Raw genomic sequence first — 21,562 nt, forward strand, 5'->3', positions numbered from 1 at the left:
TTCATGCAAGTTCTATGGACAAGACCATGTGACTAGTCGATTGCTCAGCAACCAGCTTGCTCAACAAATTTTGAGAATGAAAATGGCACAACAATTTAAAAGGAAACGATATACTACCTGAGGAAAAATAGGCCTATAGTGTTACATGCATGACCCACTTTGTCAGGGTTTGTAAACATGTTTAAATATTTGCTGTTGGAATCTGGTTCTGCCAAAATATAATAACAAACAAAGATATTATCAATATACAATACACGATCCCTTAAAAATACCCAGCATTCCTTATCTCCTGGGAAATCGCAAGTAACCTTAAAGTTGTTAAAGAAAAACATGGCTGTAACTGTTACTACCTCATACCAGTAAAAATGGCTACACTGCAGTATAGAAGTCTAACAAAAATGAATTAAATCTTCATAATTTCTCCTGGTTCAGGTTTTATGCACAGTTATACAGAGAACTCAGATACTGCAGAGCTCTCTTTATAGTGAAGCACAATGAACCTCTCAACTGTTTCAATGCATTGAAATGAGCAAATTGCATTTAATTCCAGTTGTTGTTAATCTCTATAGTGAAGTTCTATGAAAAAACCCTGGCTTTCCTCTCAGAGGTTGCAATGTATTTTTTTTTTTAATTTCATAAGATCTAAAAAAAGTAAATGTTAAAAGGAAGAAAAGATGGCTGTGGCTCAGTATTTTTCAGTCTGCTTGAAGGCAATTCTCTGCAGTACAAACTCCTTTTAAAAAGATTCTTATGTGAGCATTGGGACTAAATTACTGCGACACTTCTGGGTTATATCCAAATAATAGTCTGGAGTAAGGCTGACATGGTTTCTGAATGCAGTAATGCTTTATATAAGCAGAGTTCTGTGTTTTCAAGGACTCCAGTTCAAATCTTAGAGCTACTGCTATGATTACAGTGATTGCTGTGAAATACAGATGGGATGCAAAAGTATTTTAGAGTTAATCTCCCAACAATAGGAAGATAGCATGCAATGAAGAGGGGAAATAAATTAGATGTACGTCTCTTTGGTATTTTATATCTCTCCTGAAAAGATTTTGTGTGTATGTGCATGCACTAGGGACATTTTACCCGTACGGACAATTGACTTTAAACATATGACTTAAACATTTTGGATAAACTTCTCATCAAATGTACAGCAATATAAAACAGCTGGAATCTTTAGGAGTTATTTTAAATCTATTAGAATTCTGCAGAGAAGGCTTTAAAGGGTCTGAATAGTACCAAAACCAACTGAAGATTGTCTTCCTCCTTGAAGTAGTCCACGTTTGAGAATGGTTTCTGTTAATGATCATATTTAATTAAGTGATTTGTGCCATCCTTTAAATAGAAAACTGAAATTTTAGTGAAGTTACACCAGTGTCGGAGTGAGGCAAATGGGGGGAGAATTAGGTCCCCTTAAGCTTTGAATATATTGCAACATATGGGAACTGGGCTTAAAGTAGCCAAGACTGCAGCGCTCACTGTTACCAAGAATGGGCAGTGGTCCTTCTCTTTGGGTCGTGCATGACAATGTCTTTGTGTAGCACAATAGCTATGGTTAGTACAATCCACTTCCTCTTTAGCAGAATGTTGCCTTGTGTGGGGTTAAAGAGAAGTACTTGCACTGTGGCTCTGTTTTCAGAGATTCTCAGGGGTTTGCAATGCATATTATCATCTCACCATACTTTTTGATTAATTGGTTCCACAAAGTATCAAAACTTCAGGGGGAGACTGGAAAGTAGTGGCATGATTTAGTTCCATGAGACTTCTCCTGCACGAAGTCTAATAGGGCTAAATTCTACCCTCTGTTCTACAGATATAAAGGTAAACTTCTAAATTGTCCATATCTAAGTCTTTCAATCTCTCTTTGTAGGCCATGCCCTATAACTCTCAGGCCAGATTCTGCCTTTCTCCATATCAAAGCACCTCACAAACTTTAATGTATTCATACTCCCAACACCCTGTGAAATATGATAGTACTATTATCCCCATTTTACAGATGGGGAACTGAGGCACAGAGAAACTAAATGACATGCACATAGGAAGCCTGTGGCTGAGCAGGGAATTCAGTCCTTCGAGTCTCAGGCTAGCACCCTTAACCAGTGGACCATCCACTCGTCTCTAGGCCAATAAAGGTTGTAACCATGGGGAAAAAAAAGGAAGCTGAGCAGGAGAGCTAGTGAGCAAGGGAGGCAGCGTCAAAGAACAAATGTCCTCTGCAAAGCTGTAGTGTTCTGTCAGCCTTCAAAATGAAGAATAAAACAGTTATGGCGAACAAGCTAAATAATGTAGGGCTGTTTGAAATTTCCCCCCGACGTTATTCTGGGCTGTGCTTTTCTGTAGGCTCGAGCCCTGCATGAAATTTTAAGTTTGACTTTTGAGACTGCGAGGTTACAGAGGACTGAGAACACATGAGAATCTCTGGGAAAATTTTAAAAGGGAGTGGATTTTCAATCTATTAGAATTCTCCAAAGAAGGATCCAATCAGCATAAGAAGCACCTAGGAAATTAAAGCGTGTCCTCTTCCTGAAATAGTCCATGTTTGAGAATAACTGCTGCAAATGAGCGTGTTTAATTAAGGGATTTACACCCTAGCTGAAGTGGAAAATTCAATGTAAGCATAACTGTGGAGTTGCCAGAGCTCCTCCATAATACAATTGGCATGTTATTGAATTCATTATTTGCTCTTGTAAAGTTAAAGAGGAATTCGCCATTTAAAAAAAAAGACAGTAAAACACACATACAGTAGCTATAGTACACTTGCATTTGTCTTTAGTGGAACCCCCCCGTGGGAGTAAGGTTCTACTCTTGGGAATCCCTTTGCAGGATAAGGGACAAAGATGTCTCCCCAACAAGTACTATGTGCCTACCCTTTTGTTTATCCTTTCTATTTCCTAGTAAGGCGTTGTCATACATTGTAACAAACTTCTGCTTCTGATCTTGGTTTGAGTGGAATGGCTTTGAATGGTGAAGAGTAGTTGCTGTTTTTGATTGATTTTGGCATCAAGGTGTTTGTTCAGAAGGACATGGCCTGTGGAGATAGATGCAGTGCTGAGAGGTACAACTCTATTATTTTCTGTTCTCATCTGTCTAGACAAAGAAAGCCCTTGATTTAAAGGAGAGGTGGTTTAATGAATTTTGTTTGGCTTGAAGAGTAAACTATTGTGATTATGAATGTCAGTTACTATGGATTGTAAATCTTTTCATCTCAGTGTCCTCAAGGTCCCTGAGGCTTTTGAGGTAGCATGTGTCCTTTAACAATATGAATACAGTCAGTTTGGATAAACAGGTTATACTGTTAACTCCCAAAAAGAAGGAAGTGGAACATAAACAGGTTTGGGGAGACTGTTTTAGAGCACAATAAATAAATAAATTCCTTACACACATCAAATTGTAAGAAAATGGGGAAGAATATTGTGCCCTCAAAACCTATGTGTTCGATGGTGATTTTTTTTTCTAAAAAGCACCAAGTATAAATACATATCCAGATAGTAAATGCACCTTCCATTGCATGGCCTTCAATCAGGAAACACTGACTTGTTTACAGAGAGAGGAACTATTAGAAGGAAAGAATGGAGGGGGGGAAGCAATAGTGCTTTCATATGTTCCTAGTGCTGACCTAAGAAGACCATAATGCCTAGCCATCACCTGACTGGGAGATGAAAATTTTTTATTCATGCCGCAACAGTGTGTCTTTTATAAGCAAATGCTAAAATTTCCAATTCAGTAAGGGACCAATTCTGCCCCTCTGATGTGAACATGGTGTGTGTGTGTGTGTGTGTGTGTGTGTGTGTGTGTGTGTGTGTGTGTGTGTGTGTGTGTGTATAAATAGATAATAACAACATTGGAACAAGTTATATCCTCTAGAGGCTCCATGCTTAATACATGAGCCATCCTTCAGAAGGAGGGGCTCACCAGATCCCTATGACTTCTATCTGTGATGTTACATCCCACTAAAGGAGAAAGGGTTTGACACCCACAACGACAGCTCTTCATATAATACCTGATTAAAAAGGCAGGCTTCAAATTTTGAGGTGGAATAACAAGTGCATGTGAGGCAGCAGAAGTGAGCAAGCAAAATCCATAGACACATGAGGACATAGATGAATGAGTGCATGGATTTTTATGCTACTTTCCACTACCTCGTATATTGTATGAAAATACAAAATCTGGCAATCAGGGACAGGGCAGAGCGTACATTTGTGACACTCCGTAGAGGACACTAAATCAATGAAACAGCGGATGGATTATACTCATCCAGCTATGCAGTTATTTTTCATCTGTGTCAAACTATATGTTTGGAATCATCACTTAAATATTTGAATACAGTCTTCGTTGAATATTTAACCCAAGTATAATGGAGTACTACTCACTAATACAAACTGAAAATATTGTTTACCTTATTTAACAGTATCAGAATCCCTGGAGGCTAGATTCTGCTCCCCATTAACAGGGTAATAAATTGCCAGCAGTGTTGGGATCACTATCTGACTCCCGGTATGAGAGGACAGAACACACGATGGAAGCTGCTTCTGTGGAATGTGAAGGGGGGTTCATTTTAGTGAAATCAAAGGCATGTCACATATCACATTTCAGTTGTGACATGTCATTGCTAGTTGTGGCATGCCTTTCATTGCCACAAAATGCTGCAACCCTGTACTGCTCTCTTTTGGAAATTAATCTTGTGGTGACCGTGAACATGGAGTGACAGAAAGACCAACACAGGCCTTATATGATATTGGCAAAAATTGATATTATGGGGATATTTGGTCAGGGGTAATTCAGCATGGAATAAGTATTCAGAGCACTTGATGGGAGCTTGATCTTGCCACCAAAACATATTTGTGCTTTAGATAATGTTGGGGGAATGGGTACTGCAATTTCAAGTAATGAAATTACTCTGGTGACGTAACGAAGTGGCTCCTCCTGCATTTGATAGAAGCAAGCACTGATTCCTGGTTTGATAGTTAAATCATTTTCACCTCAAGGGAAGAAGTTTCCCATTTTACAAGGGCTTTTCATCTTCTGCGCTCTTCCCGCTTGTTGTACTACTAGCTGGATGCTGAGAAGTGACCTATGCAAAATAAATTGAATAATATATTAAATAAAGATTATACCTTGGATGTCACATACTATTCCCCTAGATTATTTGCCCTTTGTATGTATGATAATGATGTAGAAGATTAATAGATCTTTCTTAAGATTAGACTGTCCACTGCGGGAGATGAAACACAGACAGCTCTTACAAAGCATCAGCAGCAGGCATATAAAATATGTATAAAAATAGGGTGGCATAAGTGGCCATGTTTCAGCTTGAGAAGGGCTTTTTCAGTTGCCCCCTTTCTTCAGCCTTAGACACTCAGCTAGATAAGGCACACTGCAGATGACCTCAAGACAAGCTGAACATTTGATCTTACGTACTTGGACTTGGTTTAGAGGACCTCGATTGCAGCTTGTATTGAAGTGATATACTGAATCATTATCTCAATAGTCCCTGAGGCCCTGTTTTCTCTGAAGCCCAGAGAGGAATAATTCCATGCCCTAGACCAGGGGTCGGCAACGTTTGGCACACGGCTCGCCAGGGTAAGCACCCTGGCGGGCCGGGCCAGTTTATTTACCTGCTCACACAGGTAACCACGGCCAGTGGGGGCTGCGATCGGTCATCGGCCGAACCTGCCACGTCAGCAGGTAAATAAACTGGCCCGGGCCGCCAGGGTGCTTACCCTGGCGAGCCGCGTGCCAAACGTTGCCGACCCCTGCCGGTGTTGCCTCACAAGCCACAACTCCTCAACCAGTCAATCCAATACCAGGTAAAATCAACTTCATATACGGGGCACTGTTGCCAGATAGATATACCCCATCACCAAGGATCAGGTCACATGGGACAAATAAGGGGTTATGGCTCAAGTGGCTACAGTAGATATGGCTGTCCTAGCAGGGCAGTGGGGCCTAGCGGCCAGAGTCCTTGAGCAGCACCCACATCCTGTGGTGGGTGTGGGACAGGATAGGGTGACCCAGATCCACCCTTCTCCACCAGGTCCTGACCCATGGCCCTGTGAAACCTGTAATCAGTGATTCAGTTGGGTTTCCTATTTTAACAGTCACATTCCTGGGTCACTTCCTATCCTTAATAGAATCAAAGAATATCAGGGTTGGAAGGGACCTCAGGAGGTCATCTAGTCCAACCACCTGCTCAAAGCAGGACCAATCCACAGACAGATTTTTGCCCCAGATCCCTAAATGGCCCCCTCAAGGATTGAACTCACAACCCTGGGTTTAGCAGGCCAATGCTCAAACCACTGAGCTATCCGTCCCTTTCCCCGTCCCCCTTGGTTCCTGCTCTGTCAGTTCTCCAGGGGGTGTCGGCCTTTCAGCTCACTCCTTATCCTCTGGCATCAGCAGGGATTCTGTTGTCGATCTCACTGGCTTGGCCTCCATGGTCCACAGCTCCAGCTAGTCCCTGGCAGGAGCCTGCAGCTCACATCTGCCCTCCCCCTCCTCCAGCCCAAACTGAGCTGGGCCACTCCCTTTTATATCTGTCTCCAGGTTGAGCATGCCCAGTAGGGTGAGGGGGCATGGCTTCATTGGCCCACAGTGTGAGGTTAATCCCAGCTGGGTCAGTGTGAGGTAGATACACCCCATCACAGACATACTGTACTTATAGTCATCTTCACACCCGAAATCCTTCCAGCACAAGCAATACAAACCAGCATGCACCCAAACCAAGATCTGAGCTTTAAGAAAGGCGACTAAGACAACCAACATCTCTAAGAAAAGACTCAGTCTTAACAAGCTGAGATGTCATAAACACAATCTCACTTATGTCCAGAGTGTCTCTAAGTCTTGCCAGACTCAGTAGCTACAGGAAACTCCCTAACATCTCAAGCTGTTTTCAGCCCTCTTGAAGAATGACGTGGTCTCCCCCCTTTAGCGTGCCTATAAATATTAATATCCCACCAGATGATCACTGTCAAAAGCTCCAAAGTAAGGGAGGAAAACCCTAGTCAATCAGCCCTGATGGAGAAAATTCTCCTGGATCACAAATATGTCACTCGGATTCCAGCCTGAGTATATGAATGAGGCTCAGTCCATTTGGTGCTCAAAAGATCTGTACCATAGCCAGACCTGAGGAGACAAGAGTAGGGTTGGGTGCCCCATAGCTTATTTGGTTTATTGACCTGCTGTATGTGGAGTCAGATGTAAAATCAGCTGTACTGTTCAAACAGAACTGCCAGACTTAGAGATCTCTGCTGAGTGCATTTAATATGACATCTGATATGGCTGAGAGTCCCTGCCACCTCAAGGTTGGCCGCTTGCCATCCTGTGGAAAATTTGGCCCATATTGTTTGTTTGTTTTGCTGTTGAAAAACATCAGACCATGTCATTCACATTTGCATAGTGCTGTGAAAACGAAAAGTGCCATACACGTGCTTCTAGTTATTACATCAGTTACTGGTGCAGTGCTACCATTAAATATTTCCAAAGCAGGGGATGGGGGATTGCTACTGCCGCAACTTAGGTACCAGTGCCCCAATCCTCAAAGACTTAGACATGTGCTTAAGTCAGTGGGAATACTCACATGTTTTAAGTTAAACATGTGTGTAAATCTTTGCAGGATTGGGGCCCAAATCACTAAATGCATAACTTCATGTTAAGTATTATCTCAATATTAAGCCCTTTCAAAATAAAAACTGTTTGACACCAAGACTCCTATTTACAACATTTTAAAATCTGGGTATCCTCCCCCTTTTTTAACATCAGAGTAACAGTACAAGAGTTAAAACAGCCTCATCATTCCCTGGTATAGTAGAAATGGAAAGATACATTACAGTAAGTCCCATCTTTTGCTGTTATTCCATTTAAGTGGCATACTTCTGTGAGATGTCACTTATGAAAACCATAGGAAAAATCTGTAGGCCGCCTTTTATAGCAACACTGCCAGTCATCTCCAGTGTTTTATCTGATGGAAAGATACAACAGTCTCATAAATATCTGGATTATGACCTTTAGCTCAGTCAGTCTAACAAAAAAGCAACAGATTTCTACACTCATATGGCCTGAATTTAGTTTTCAACTTTTTCAAAGCAAAGATAGATAAATAATGTTGTTAAACATGATGGACTGACTAGATTGAGATGGATTCAAGTAACTAGAATGGAAGACGAAACCCAAACAAGTATTAATCAGACTTTGTACTTTGCCTTTCACCACTGTCTGGGCCACCACATGTTTTCATCTAGGTAATAACATAATTGTATCCTCTTAATTGACACAGCCGACTGGGTGGGTTGGGATTCACCAAGCCCATGAGAACTGTAATAATTCTAGAAGATTTTCCAGAACTGATGTATTTTCTTCAGTGAATACAACATCTGCAATGGAAGCTTCCTTTCATTGCTCTACCTTTTTGCCTCATCCATAACATGGCTGGACAACCTCTAGGAGAGAAAGGAGGGCTCATGCCTATGTAGTCCTTTGCCTTATTGCTGAAAGAGAGGTGCTGATTAAATATATTTTACTGTATAATTGGAAAGGATTTTGACCATTGCTATAATTCCCTCCAGCTCAACAGCAAAAAAAATTCTCTCCTCCTCCTGTGGGGCATTCGCCTTCTGAAATAAAAACAAAACAGTGATATTTAGCTTTTAAAAAATACTTAAAATAAGTATTGATTGGTCCCCCTCACCTATGCTGCTCCTGCCTGCCTCTCCATATTTTCCTCTTCTTTCTCCATTCCCTCCAAGCCACTTTTGCTTCCCACTCCAGGTTCCGGATTTCCCCCATCCCCTCTTTCCTTAGCTCTGCCCCACTGTTTATGTTCACCTCCTCCCTCTACTTCCTCACTACTTTGGTTTCTCACCAGGTCCATGCCACACCAGCAATTTCTCTTCTGTTCCGTCTCCTCTACCATGGTTTAAGGACACACTCCTCACCACCACCCCTTCCCTACTTGACAATTTATTGGTCTCCGAGTCATTGATTTTCTCCTCCCACCAGCTCCAACTTTGAAACCTCAGGAAGAAAATGAATAGGTTAATAGTGACCTATTGTCTGGACCAAATCAGAAGTAATTTTAAAACCAGTCAGTAATAACTGAGTCAAAGAGTAAGAGAGTCAGTTTCAGGCTAACACAAAAAATGACATTGCTGCCCCCATCTTCTTCCTGCACTCCCAGACGTGCATACCGTGATAGTGACAATTTGAGAGAGATGTTCTTTCTGAGAATGATCACTGATCTTCCTCAGAATCCTCCCCATGTTGTTCCAGTTCAACCCATTCCCAAGAGAGGCCTGTAAAGGTCAGCTCTGGGTGTGAACTTCCCTGTAGTATGGGGGTTCCAGCTCCACTATTCCCATTTAGTTCCATATCTCTAAATAATACGGTTGTTGCACAAAATGATTTGTTAATGCTGAAACACAGGAAGCTGCACTGTATATCACATTCCATCTAGACAGGATGTATTGTACTGTCGGAAGCGCACCACCTGCCTGAAAAGGAAGTCGGGGCTTTTTGGTGAGCTTTTTCTTTGGAAGTATGCTACTCTCTCAAATCTAGTTGATTTGTGTAGCCACATAATCATAAGAGCATGCTTTTTTCATCATTAATATTAGAGAAATGCCAAGTGGTTTTGTAGCAATTCAACATGGAATAAATACAGCAAATTTAGCTAATCTCTGTATTCAGCCTTTGAAAATTGCACTGAAAATTTACCGGCCCAGATACAACCTCTACTTGCTTCCTTATTACCATGATGATTGATGATAATTATAAACAAATGGTATTTTATGTACCCATTCGAAAAAAATTATTCACCCCAGGCAAGTGAGTGACTAGCAACTTGCAAGGCTGATGTAATCGCTCAAAAATGGTACATAATCCAAGACTCCATTCAGCATAAACAACATCTGGTCCTGCCCAATAGCTCAAGACATTTACTCTAAAGCCCAGGACATTTTAATTAGGACACTTTTCGATTTTTCTGCTTATTAGCTGGTGACATATTTTAAGGGTTAATTAAAAAAAAACAAACCTTTGTTGCAACAGTATGTTAAACCTGACATAGTCTTTCTACCTACAAGATAAAAGTAGGTAGGATCAGAATTTTAATTATTCATGACTTTTTCTAACCAATTTTTCCCCCTCTCCTCCTCCTTTGTTCAGTATCAAATTTTCTATGCTTTCCTTTCACTCAAGGTCAAAGCATTATTAAGTCTAGGAAGTGAAACATCCCAAAGCCATGTAGTTCAGTGAAATCCTTGTCCTGTAATCCTAACATTCTATTCAGTGACAGTATTCAATATCCTCCTTCCTATATAAGCTCCACAATATATCAGCAGTTGATGAGATTTATTTGTTATACTCCTGCTTTCCTTCTTCATGAAAAGCTTTATCCATTCTTTTACTCCCTTAGGAGCCACATTGATGTGGGTGATTGGTTCTGCTATGCTTGCTAATCCAGCAACTCTTCATTCAAATTGCTGTAATGTTTGCGGATGGGATATGCTTGTTTAGGGTTAGGCTAGCACATGTGCTGAGTTTTAAAAGCATTATTAATATCTAATTATAATCTGACATGCTTGGGTAATGTTTGAATATAAATATTAGCAGGGTTTCTTCTGGAACCTGTTTTGTAAACTAAGGCTTGAATTAAGCAGTTTGGCCGGTTTTTTTTAGGGCAATTGGAATTATTTCTGGCCATTAATGGAGACAGCTACTGGACTAGATGGACCTCAGGTCTGCTGGCCGGGAGAAAGGGAAGTGCAGTGGGGAAGGGGCTGATGGGAGTTGTAGTGCCCTGCTTTGCAGCTCCATCATACTATGTTTCCTAGTTGCTACAGTCCTGTTGACTTCACTGGAAACCCCATGCATGAGTTCAAAGGCAGAATATTTGTTTTTAGTGTCATGGTGTTGTCTCTTCAGAAATATGCACATTTCTGGTCAGAAAAACGAAAGCCTCACTTATTACTAAGGATAAAATGTCAAAGAATGTTGCTCTTGATTTACAAGTGTAAAATCCTTTGCCTCTAACCTTTCAAAAGTAAAATCACCTCTGTTAATGTAAAATGCAAACACACAGAGAATTTAGTATGCAAATAGCATGTATGCCAAATGCATCTAAGGGGAGCATGCAGATTTCCATAGAAAACAAATGTGAGTATAGACAAGCAGATGTTTTCTATCAATAGAGCGTATATACAGTTCTCAAGAGGACCTGTCTAGCAATTTATTTTCAAATTGTTGGAAGTATGCAAATTCCTCAGAATTAAATGGGAAGTTAAAAGAAATGGCTTCTATTAAGGACAAGGCAGTCCAAAGAGGCAACTGGGAATTTAATAATTCAAGTATTGTAACCAGCCCAGCAGTATATCCAAAGGCATCGACTCAAATGTCAGTTGAGCTTATCAAGGAGATAAGTGGCATTTTTGGAAAGATGTCTTCTAGAGTGTGGCATCTGGATCCTTTATCTGTCACCCATACAGAAGCCAGAGAGTTGTGATAATGTGGCATGCTGGATATTTCCATTTAGAGGTTGAGTATACTCTGAAAAGTGTATGTTTAAAAGTGGCACCTTACTCAACAGAGCTGTGCACTGTGTGTAGTCAGTGTTACAGCTAATTTGTATAGTGACAAATATAAGTGTTGACTACTTTTTACTCCTGTTAGCACAACAAAGCTAAAGGAGAGTGAGCTTGATTCTATCCTGTCTCATGCATAATCAGCAGGATGAACTGACTTGTAATTGCAGGATCAAATCCTTCCTGAAGACTATGGGGTTGCACTGCTGATGCTGAGGTTATAATTTGAAGACAATGGGGTTGCACAGATGGAATTGCAAAATCACAATCTAACCTGCACAATTTTTATTACTGGTGATTCAACATGGGCATAGGTGCTTGAACTAGGGGTGCTGCCACACACCCTGGCTTGAAGGGGTTTCCATTATATACAGGGTTTACAGTTTGGTTCAATGGCTCTCAGTACCCCCACTATAAAAATTGTTCAGCACCTCGGAAGCTGGGGAGTGCTTTGCTTCCTTTCTCAGCATGTGCCAAATGGTATCAGGGCTGGCTTGTGAGTACAGCTAATGATAGAACACATGCTTGCCAGACAGGGGTAGGACCTAGTCGCCCTCCTTTTTTCCCTACAGACCACAACCACTCAGCTAATGGTGCATTTCCTATTGTTTTCTTGTGTACCAAGCTGTCTGCCAAACTGCTCCACTTGCACATAGGGGTGCCTGCATGGGGCTTTTTTATCCGGCTGCATCCTCTTTGTCCCCTGTGCATCACCAGAATTCAGACCTAGACATACAGGGCCAGTTCTCGCCTTGTCTGTGCTTGCACAACTGCAGTGGAAGTCGGTGGGAGCTGAGGGTTCTCAGCACCTCTGAAAATTGGGCCATCTTTACTTAGGTGCCTAAATATAACGTTGGCACCCAATGTTGAAATGTCAGGAACAGCTTTGCCAAAGACATGTAGACATGTAGCAGGAAGCCCCTTGGTTTGATTTGTGCCCTGCTGTGGTATAATTGTGACAGTGACATTTTGTAGAGTTTAATCAGCACAAAGTCAGCTGATGGATTGTTTCACGTATCCTAATGTACTCCACAAACGAGGAGCAAAGTAAACAGGGGCCAACTAAGTGTGTGGGGGAATAGAGTGTTACCTATTTACTGAGCAGATATAATTAAGCTGATACCAAAGTTTGACAGGGGGGATGCTATGATAGCCAAGGTGACTTTGCCAGAGTTAGGATTCCACATTGTACTCTGGGTGTGCCCGGCTCTCATTGGTGATGGCAGGGCTTTGCCCTTGCATGTTCCTCTGGTGAAAGAGAGACGCTTACGCCTCACTGGCAAAACTCAGCTGCTACAGCATCTCAAACCACAGCCTCCCACCACTCTATCCATGAGCTCTTGGGGGCCATCTTTGGCTGCACGGCTTTTCCTTTCCCCTTTGTCAGTCTTTGCTTTTCTCTTCTGTTTCCCTTCTTGATTGTAACTGATGCTGGGCGTTGATGATGATGCTGGCAAAACTGCCTTGCCATCCCTCTCTCTCACACCTGTGTTCCCCTTTCCCACCAATAAGGTACCCAGCATGTCCTTTTATAACAACTGCAGAGGTTCCAGACTACCAGCAGCAGCTTGCTTTTGTCTGAGCACAGAGGTGGGCATAATACAGGCAAGGGAAATATGAACGTGCTCACTGTTTACTCACAAAAATGACTGCACTGAAAAAACCCACAACCAGGCTCTTTGTGTGATTAGTGGTCACTCAAACAGCAGATGGCAAATATTGTTCCTGTCTCTTCTAGCAAGAAATAACACCAAGAAAGCTAATAAAATGAAGCTGGCTGAAATCATGTAGAGAAGAACAGTTCTTTGATAAAATTTTCTTATGAGAAATTTTTTTCTTTTAAGAAGTGAAATCATTCATTCTAAGACTGGAATCCATAAACAACTGCTGGTTAAAAAATGATTTCCCATGTTCAGTTAGCAAGATACTTATCCATTTATGATAGGAGTTGTCTGTGCTACTGTTAAGCCTCTGGAGTCCATTAGTCCAATTCTGCTTTCCTTATGTCTGACAGTTCCTACTGGGCATTTTGAACTGGAGTCTTATGTGGCTACATAGGCCACATGATCCTACTGTGGCATCATCTTTTCTTGAGCTCTCAGTTATATTCTCTGTAGTAACCTGTTGGTTCTTCAATTCCCATCTACTCTGCACCCCACTCGGTCAGCGAATTCCTACCTGCTTGGATGCAGGGGTTAGTTGCAATGAAGGGGAGATTGCTGATAGAGACAGAGCTGGTTGGGGAACTTTCACAGAAGGTCCTCACAAAAGCTTCAGGTAGCCATGAGCTAGGTCGCAGTTGCACGAATTATTAATAAACCAAGTTGTGGGCATAGGGTGACCAGATAGCAAGTGTGAAAAATCAGGACGGGGTGGGAGGTAATAGCGCCTATATAAGACAAAGCCCTGAATATTGGGACTGTCCCTATAAAATCAGGACATCTGGTCACCCTAAGTGGACAGTATATAGGCCCAATTCAGCCTCCAATGAAGACAATGAGATTTTGTCATTAATTTGAATGGAAGTGGGTCCTGTGTTCCTAAAATGTTCATTGTTTTTGTTTTTTTCCTTATGCTCGTTGAGACTCATTCTTTTACATTAAGTGATACATGTTATTTCTTCTACACACAGGTTGTAATCCTTGGTAAACATTCCAGAGGTTATCACTACATGCTAGCTAACCTGGTAAGAACTTTTTCATCAGCAGAAGTATAACTAAGTTTTAGAGGGTAATATATTCTATACAGGTTGTGTCAACTTTAATCAGCTAAGGAGGAAATGCATGAAGGAGTGCCTGGATTTTTAGAAATGACTTCAGTAAATAATAGAACTGGTATGTAATAGTCATTTCTACTCAATTACACAGTCTTTGTTTTGTCTAAGAAGCTCGTATCCTTTACTAATTTAAAAATAATAATTCAATTATATGTTCTCCACTAATTTATATCCTCTTAAATAACACACTAGATAATACTAATCTTCTGTATAACAGATTTTAAATTTAATCACTATAAAAAGAATTATATTTTATTTGTACATGATACAAGTGATATAAAGAGCCAAATTAAAATTTGTAATTCCACGTAGTAAAGTGGCTAGACTATTTAACCACTCATTGGCTTTATATAGGTAGAACCTCATTGCAGAGTTAGTACGGTACTTTATACATATTCATTGACCAGGCGGAGAATGGTATATTTTTATCCATATTAAAAATGCACTTCTCCACACTCTATAACTGACTTTTCAGATATTTCTTTGATATTTTTGAAAAGCTATCAGCTAGACATGCTGCAGAAAAGGGTTATAAGGTAGTTGATCCTGCAGAAAGAGTCATTTTTAGCTTCTGTGTGAGGAAAATGTTCTTCTAAAGTCATATCACACTTTCTAGTTAGTAATCCTACTTTGTAGAAGAGTCTCTATAATCATTTTTTCTGTGTATGATTAAAGCAGGTTAGATGAATTTTAAAATGCCATTTTCCTTATAAATACTGTGTGGCTTTAAAATGTGTCATTGTGCATTATGGAACTGATCCTATTCACACTGACTACAGTGTACTTTGCATACACCAAAGAACAGTGGGCTTAAATTGCTATTACTTTGTGCCACGCATAGCCATTTACATTTCTGCAAGGTGACTGCAAACTGCTACCCAATCAACTTGCTTTCTACATCCACTTTGCACAGGAGTAAATGACAATATGAGGCATAGGGCAGTGGAGAATCAGGCCCACAAGGCTTGAAAGTGAAACATTAAGGTAAATATTGTGACAATTAACACTGCACTGTCTGGCGTGAGGATCATGCTGCGCCACAACACAGCAGTGAGACCAACAAGGGGCATCATGCCGCTGAGTCACAGAGATTCCTGGCACTCTTTCATATACTGTTAAGCATTTGCCTCTCTGCTGGCTGGTGCAGAGGAGGTATTGGAGCCAGGGCCCAACGTTCTCCATCTCTTTTGGTGTGGTTCGCACCTCAAGGGTGTTAACAGTGGCTAACTCTTCAGCAGAAGCATCAAGGAGGCTCCTTGCACCCCATTTCCCCTTTACCCCCCATCTTTAACACATGCAGAAGATGCATGAACCAGCTGTAGCACCCTGTATGGAACTTGGAGGGAGGAGTACAGGTTGCAGAAGGAAAGAGTTTGGAAGAAGCACTGAGAAGCTATTGGGAATGCACGTGGCTAGAATGCTACCTGCAGATGTAGCATCTCTGTAAATAGTTCTCTTAATAAAGAGCTAGTTTAGTTTTACAACCATGGAGTCCTTTCACATGATTATCCAGTATGCAGTATATGAAATACCAATTATGATCTGACACTACATATTTTAACAAAAGAATTTGAGTAATTCATTAACCCATATGCCAATCAGTCCCCTTCTACTGAGCTTTATGTGTACTATTGTGTACCCTTTTGGGTATGTTTTGGATCACATGGAAACTTTGCCACACTGGAACAAGCCAGTGTTCCATCACAAACGTCTGGAATCCAGGTGTTTCCAAATTCCATTTTATTCCAATACTACAATCTACTGTTGCAAGATATTGTCCCCTAGATAGGGTATCTTCTACTAGCGGCAGGGAACTTTCATCAGTTTCTTTTGTGCTAAACTAGCCCAAGATTTAAAAATAGCATCTTACCAGAATGTTTGTTTTTAAAACCGAGCCAAGTTGCAGACACTTCATATGACACTGGTTCTTGTTTTCTGCACATATTCTTCCAGGGTTTTACAGATATTATGCTGGAGAGAGTAATGCATGGAGGCGCCAATGTTACTGGATTCCAGATTGTTAACAATGAAAACCCAATGGTTCAACAGTTTCTACAACGCTGGATTAGACTGGATGAAAGGGAGTTCCCTGAAGCCAAGAACTCTCCATTAAAGGTAAACTTTTATTGACATTGATGGAAGCCTTTTGCATTGTGGTTTAGCAAAAATCTGATTCATTTTTAAATATATATGTATATGATTTTCTCTGCTTAGAATGAGTCAGAACACTCCCGGCAAGACAAAAAGAGAGAGAGTTGGTTAGCTGGAAACATGAAATCAACACTTAATGGTGGACTCTGCGAGGCAAAGAGCCCCATCCTGCAGTCATTCCACACGTAACACTGCCACTGACTTCAGTTAGAGAGGACTGGAAAACATCCCTTTATTGTATGGAAGTACAGATTTGGGTCCAAACTACGTAGCACCGGGCAATTCCAGCTGCAGAATGATGTAGGATTGGACTCATGATGGGGCCACCATGAGCCCCTCCCAATATTCCCATTAGGGAATGGAGCCCCAGTAACTCCATACAGCCAGTTGCCCTTATAAGGAAATACATTGTTATGCATGCTAAGGCTTTTGCTATTAGACTTCTACGAACCATTGTCTCTGTATGTTTTTACCTGCTGTGTTGAGGCACATAATATAAACATGAGTATGATTGTACATAAATATATTCTATGCACAGGCTGAGGTGGGTAGGAGCCTGTTTTTACATCGTCTACACACTTATCTTCAATTATGTCTCACCCAGCGAGAGATGTTTCTCTTCAGGAATGAACATTTGCAATGAGCATTTGCCATGTCTTTTTTATTTTCCTTTTGCCTTATGTAAAGGACTGTTTAACATCCCATCTTTACTGATGGCTGACTCCTCAAGCAAGCGCACAACTTGTGTGATGCTGTTAACTTGACTCCATTTGTGTTTAAGATTCCTTAGTTGTTGCTATTGCTCTACTGTGGAATCTCGTATATGTACAAGTGGTCTTAATAGTTGCCCAGGTACCTTCTACAATAAAATCCTTCTTCATGGTTGTCAAAAGAACCCAATAACACCATTTCGTCCAATTCTTCACTGCGCAGGTAATTTTTGTCTTGGCAAAGTCTCTACAAACAACATTCAGTAAAGAAGCATGTGCCATGAACAGGCAGTGCTGTCATAGATCAGAGAGTTCTCACAGATGTAATGCAGGCTACCCACTAAATGCATGGTTATTCTGCACCTAGTCATACCAGCAGTGGTGCAAGTGGAATCCACGTCTTACCTGTACGGGGGAGCACCAGCTAAGGGGGGGCACATGACCTCCCCACGTGACCCTCCATGTGATTCCTCCCCACTCCACCCACAGCCCGGGGCCCCCACACTCTCCACGTCCCCTCCCCATGAACCATCCCAAATTACCTGAGGGGGGGCTCTGTCCTCCTCCTGCTGCGCTGGAGACTTCGGAACCACAGCGGGGAAAGGAGCAGAACATGGGGCTGCTGGGCAGCTCCTCCGGCACGGCTCTACCGCCCCCAGCCCCGCCCCCTGCCCTTCCACACAGCTGCATCTCCTCCGTCTGTAAGCAGCAGCCCCGCCGGAGGACAGGGCTGGGTGGATGGGGCTGGTGGCGGTACAGCCGCCGGAGTAGCTGCCAGCGTGGGGCCACCGGCTCCTCCTGTGTCTTTATTGTACGCAGTACCGGCTGTAAATATCTTGCTGGTATGGCATACCAGACCGTGCCGCTGTACTTGCACTGCTGGATATCAGGCAAATAAATTGATTTTGAGATACAAAGCCAGTCAAAACCAGAGGTAGACCTCCAGCTGAGCACTGCATTGTTAGTGAGCATAAAAGGTGACGAATGCAGGAGATGCAGCTTGGTTATCAGAATCTCTGTTTGTTCTTGTATTGCACGCCTCTGGGTAAGGGGGTGTGTCTTCAGTTTAACAACTTGTCTCCAAAGCTAGATGAGGTGATATTGAACCCTGTTGAATAAGGTCTAGTAGAGCATGAGGGGTAGTAAAAAGCATTATAGTTCCTCTGGTATATTTGCTGCTGGGTTGTTGACTACTCAGACTCCAGTGCCACTTGGATGTGAAGTGCAACCTGCTTCATGATGACTAGGAACCATAGCTATGGTAGTTTGGGCTGTCAAAGAATCAGAATGATTCCCCCTTTACCACAGACCTGCTGGGGCACATTACAGTTTTCACCCTTTTTACTGATGTATCAGGAAACCTCCATCCACAATTTCCCTCCCTAAACATGTACAGCAGTTCTGGACATGTCACCTATTGATCCCCTTCGCTCTCCATGTTACCACGTCCCGTCAGCAGGCCTGGCAGAGTGGTCTAGGTGGGGTAAGCTGGAGACAGCCCCACACAGACTGCTGGAGGTCCCAGGGCATAGCTATGCAGCATGTCTTAGATGTGCTAAAACTCACCCTCATCTAATAGACTAAAAAGGGTAGTGCTAGTAACAGAATCACAATCTTTTAATACCCCTCCCTGATTTTCTCTGTCTTAGTTTTCTTCCCCATCTGTAAAATGGAGGTGATGATATTCCCTTACCTCCCCAGCAGAGGGTTTTGTTAGGGTTCATCAGTCAATGTTTGAGATCATAAAGGGCTAAACAAAATACTTAGTGTTATCATCATGCTCTTCCTTTCTCCCTTTCTCTTCCTCTTCTCCCTCCTCCTCCAATGGTTAGGCCTCCTCTACTGCGCCTACTCACATAACTGAAAGGGAGGCCCTCCAGTTCCAGAAGAGTGAGTGGCTAACAGATGAGGATGGTTCCATCAGTACTTATTCAGTGCAATGTAGCACAATTGGACCAACAGAGGAGGCCTCAAAATCTGTCACTTCAAAGCAGATCTCCTTGGGGGAAGCTCATCCCCACACCTGTACTAACCTTATAGGAAGGATGCTAAACCTGTCTACCAGCCATCTCATAGTTGAAGCTGTTCTTCTGTCTTCTCCTTAATTTTTATAAGGAAAGAAATTTCTTATTCCTTTACTGCATTTTATATTAATGAAATGGACACTTCTTCCCTAAGAAACCTAATGATCTCTGCTGTTTTACCAGCTCCATCTAACCATTTCATTCCAAGCTGACACCAAACTACTCAAAGATACACCCCCAATGGCAGGATTTCACCTATCATGAAGGCCCCCTGCATGCCTCTATCTTACATAGCCACACTGCCACTGAAGACTCCATGGGGAGGGAGTTAGCCAGTGTCCCACAAAACAGGGCTAACCCTGATGTCCCCTATTAATTACAGAGCCAGGAGCACCTGTCACTTTAGAGGAGCTTACTAGAAGATACAGGAGTAAAGGGAAGTATCATACTAGGCTTAAAGCTCAGAAATATATGATGTTACCCTAAGCATATTTTAATCCAGTTAAAAGCAACTTACATTGGGGGGGAAGGTTATTCTCTATCCTTTAAAAATAAACTTAGATGTATGGTAAAACACAGAGATTGCATTACCTTTGTACAAATGTGCTGTTCATTATAGAAACTTGCACAATCAGTCAAAAAGCATACTTAAAAAATTGATGTACAATATTTTTGATTAGGGAATAAAATTGCCTAGAGATTACAGCCCTGATGTTTAATTTATTCTGTATTTTATCAGCCTTTCCCTTCTCTCCCTCTCTCTCTTTTTTTCTTTGCCTGCTCATGCATTTGTAAGTAGAATTCGAATAAAGCAGAAAATTAGATAGCTCTTTTGGCATAACTTGGAAGGGACTGCATTAGGGTTACTGACAATTGATCCAGTCTACTGAAAAAAATTATCATCACGCAGGCTTTATGTCTTGCTAGATTGGAAAGCTATTACAAGATTTTTTTCATGCAAGAATAAAATATCTTTTTTAAATATTTGATTCTGTATTGTTATGTGGAATGTGTCGTGTAATATTTGTTAATGTATTAGAGAGAGAGAGCACACTGCAATACCAGAACCACAGGGAAAAAAGGTGAGGTAGACAAGGATTGAAATAAGCAGCTGCATCCAGCTAATCACAGCTGTAAAGATGATCTCACCATGAAAAGGACAAGGCAGTCAAGTGTTTATAAACAGGACCATAATTTAAAACTTGGAAAGAATGGCTGGCACAAAAAATCTTTTCCCGGACGCTACACCTCTACCCCGATATAACACTGTCCTCGGGAGCCAAAATATCTTACCGCCTTATAGGTGAAACCGCGTTATATCTAGCTTGCTTTGATCTGCCGGAGTGCGCAGCTCCCCCCCCCCCCATTGCTTTACTGTGTTATATCCGAATTCGTGTTATATCGGGTCGCGTTATATCGGGGTAGAGGTGTATGTGTGGTTTTTTTATCAGGTGTGTTTCCCTGGATCTGCCGGCATAAACACACACACCCCTCCCAGTTTTGTAAAAGTTACCATATGTTTTACATGTTTATTATCAAAATGGGCAGCCTCCCACAATAAGAGCAAAAACATTTTTCAACGTAGTGGCCACCTGGAGTTTTATTCTCCCCTACAGGATAGAAGTAACTGCCACTGAAGTCAATTATGATTTACTCATGTCCTGTAGGAGAGCAGCTAAAAGTGCTATTGAAATCCAGGATTTCATCTTTCCAACTTGTGCCTGGGTAGTATTTGTTTGTTTTCACAACAATGTAAGTCAAATGGGATGCAAGAGGGTCTAAATGATCATGCAGTAAGGTTTGCTAAGTACAAGGAGGCAGGTGAGCATTCCGGAATGCGCATACATGCACTAGATTCTTTTTGGAAGTCCAATATTTCTCACTCATTTACATACAAATATTGTAGAGATAGGATGGGATCTAATGATGCAGCATCATCAAAATGAGGCCCTACAGATGTTTGCAAAATTCAATTTTATATGATTACAACGGAACTCTATATATAGTAGTTAAATGTAATTCTGATCCTGTTCACACAAAGTAGTCTAAATCCTACGTTCATCAGCAGTGCATAGCCAGAAATCAATATCTCGGTGTCCAGAGGTTGGGCCAGTCTCTAGCAAAGTAGAGTTTTCAGATGAATCAATGGATATGAAAAAATACAGACACATCTCCTAAAGACATTTGTTGCTTATGAATATCAGATTTATAACCTGAGTAACGATTGTAGTTTTGTACAATATAAGGAAGTAGTGAGGGTGAGGTGGTTTTGGGGCTGGGTTTTTTGGTAAGAAAAATAAACCAATTTATGGCTGGCCGTGGATC

The 21,562-nt window shown here is 41.6% G+C and overlaps 1 protein-coding gene across 4 annotated transcripts in view; it reads left to right on the top strand.

Annotated features, from left to right (window-relative positions):
• GRIA3 (glutamate ionotropic receptor AMPA type subunit 3) overlaps positions 1-21,562 on the top strand; it is a 210,701-nt gene that overhangs the window by 96,480 nt on the left and 92,659 nt on the right. For all 4 annotated transcript variants that reach the window (XM_054039726.1, XM_054039725.1, XM_054039727.1 and 1 more), the window contains exons 5-6: positions 14,209-14,262; positions 16,306-16,467. In XM_054039726.1, coding sequence (XP_053895701.1) covers positions 14,209-14,262; positions 16,306-16,467 — 216 coding nt within the window. The remainder of the gene's footprint in view (positions 1-14,208; positions 14,263-16,305; positions 16,468-21,562) is intronic.

This window comes from Malaclemys terrapin, chromosome 9 (genome assembly GCF_027887155.1).
Source record: "Malaclemys terrapin pileata isolate rMalTer1 chromosome 9, rMalTer1.hap1, whole genome shotgun sequence".
In the NCBI taxonomy this organism is placed as follows: Eukaryota; Metazoa; Chordata; order Testudines; family Emydidae; genus Malaclemys; species Malaclemys terrapin.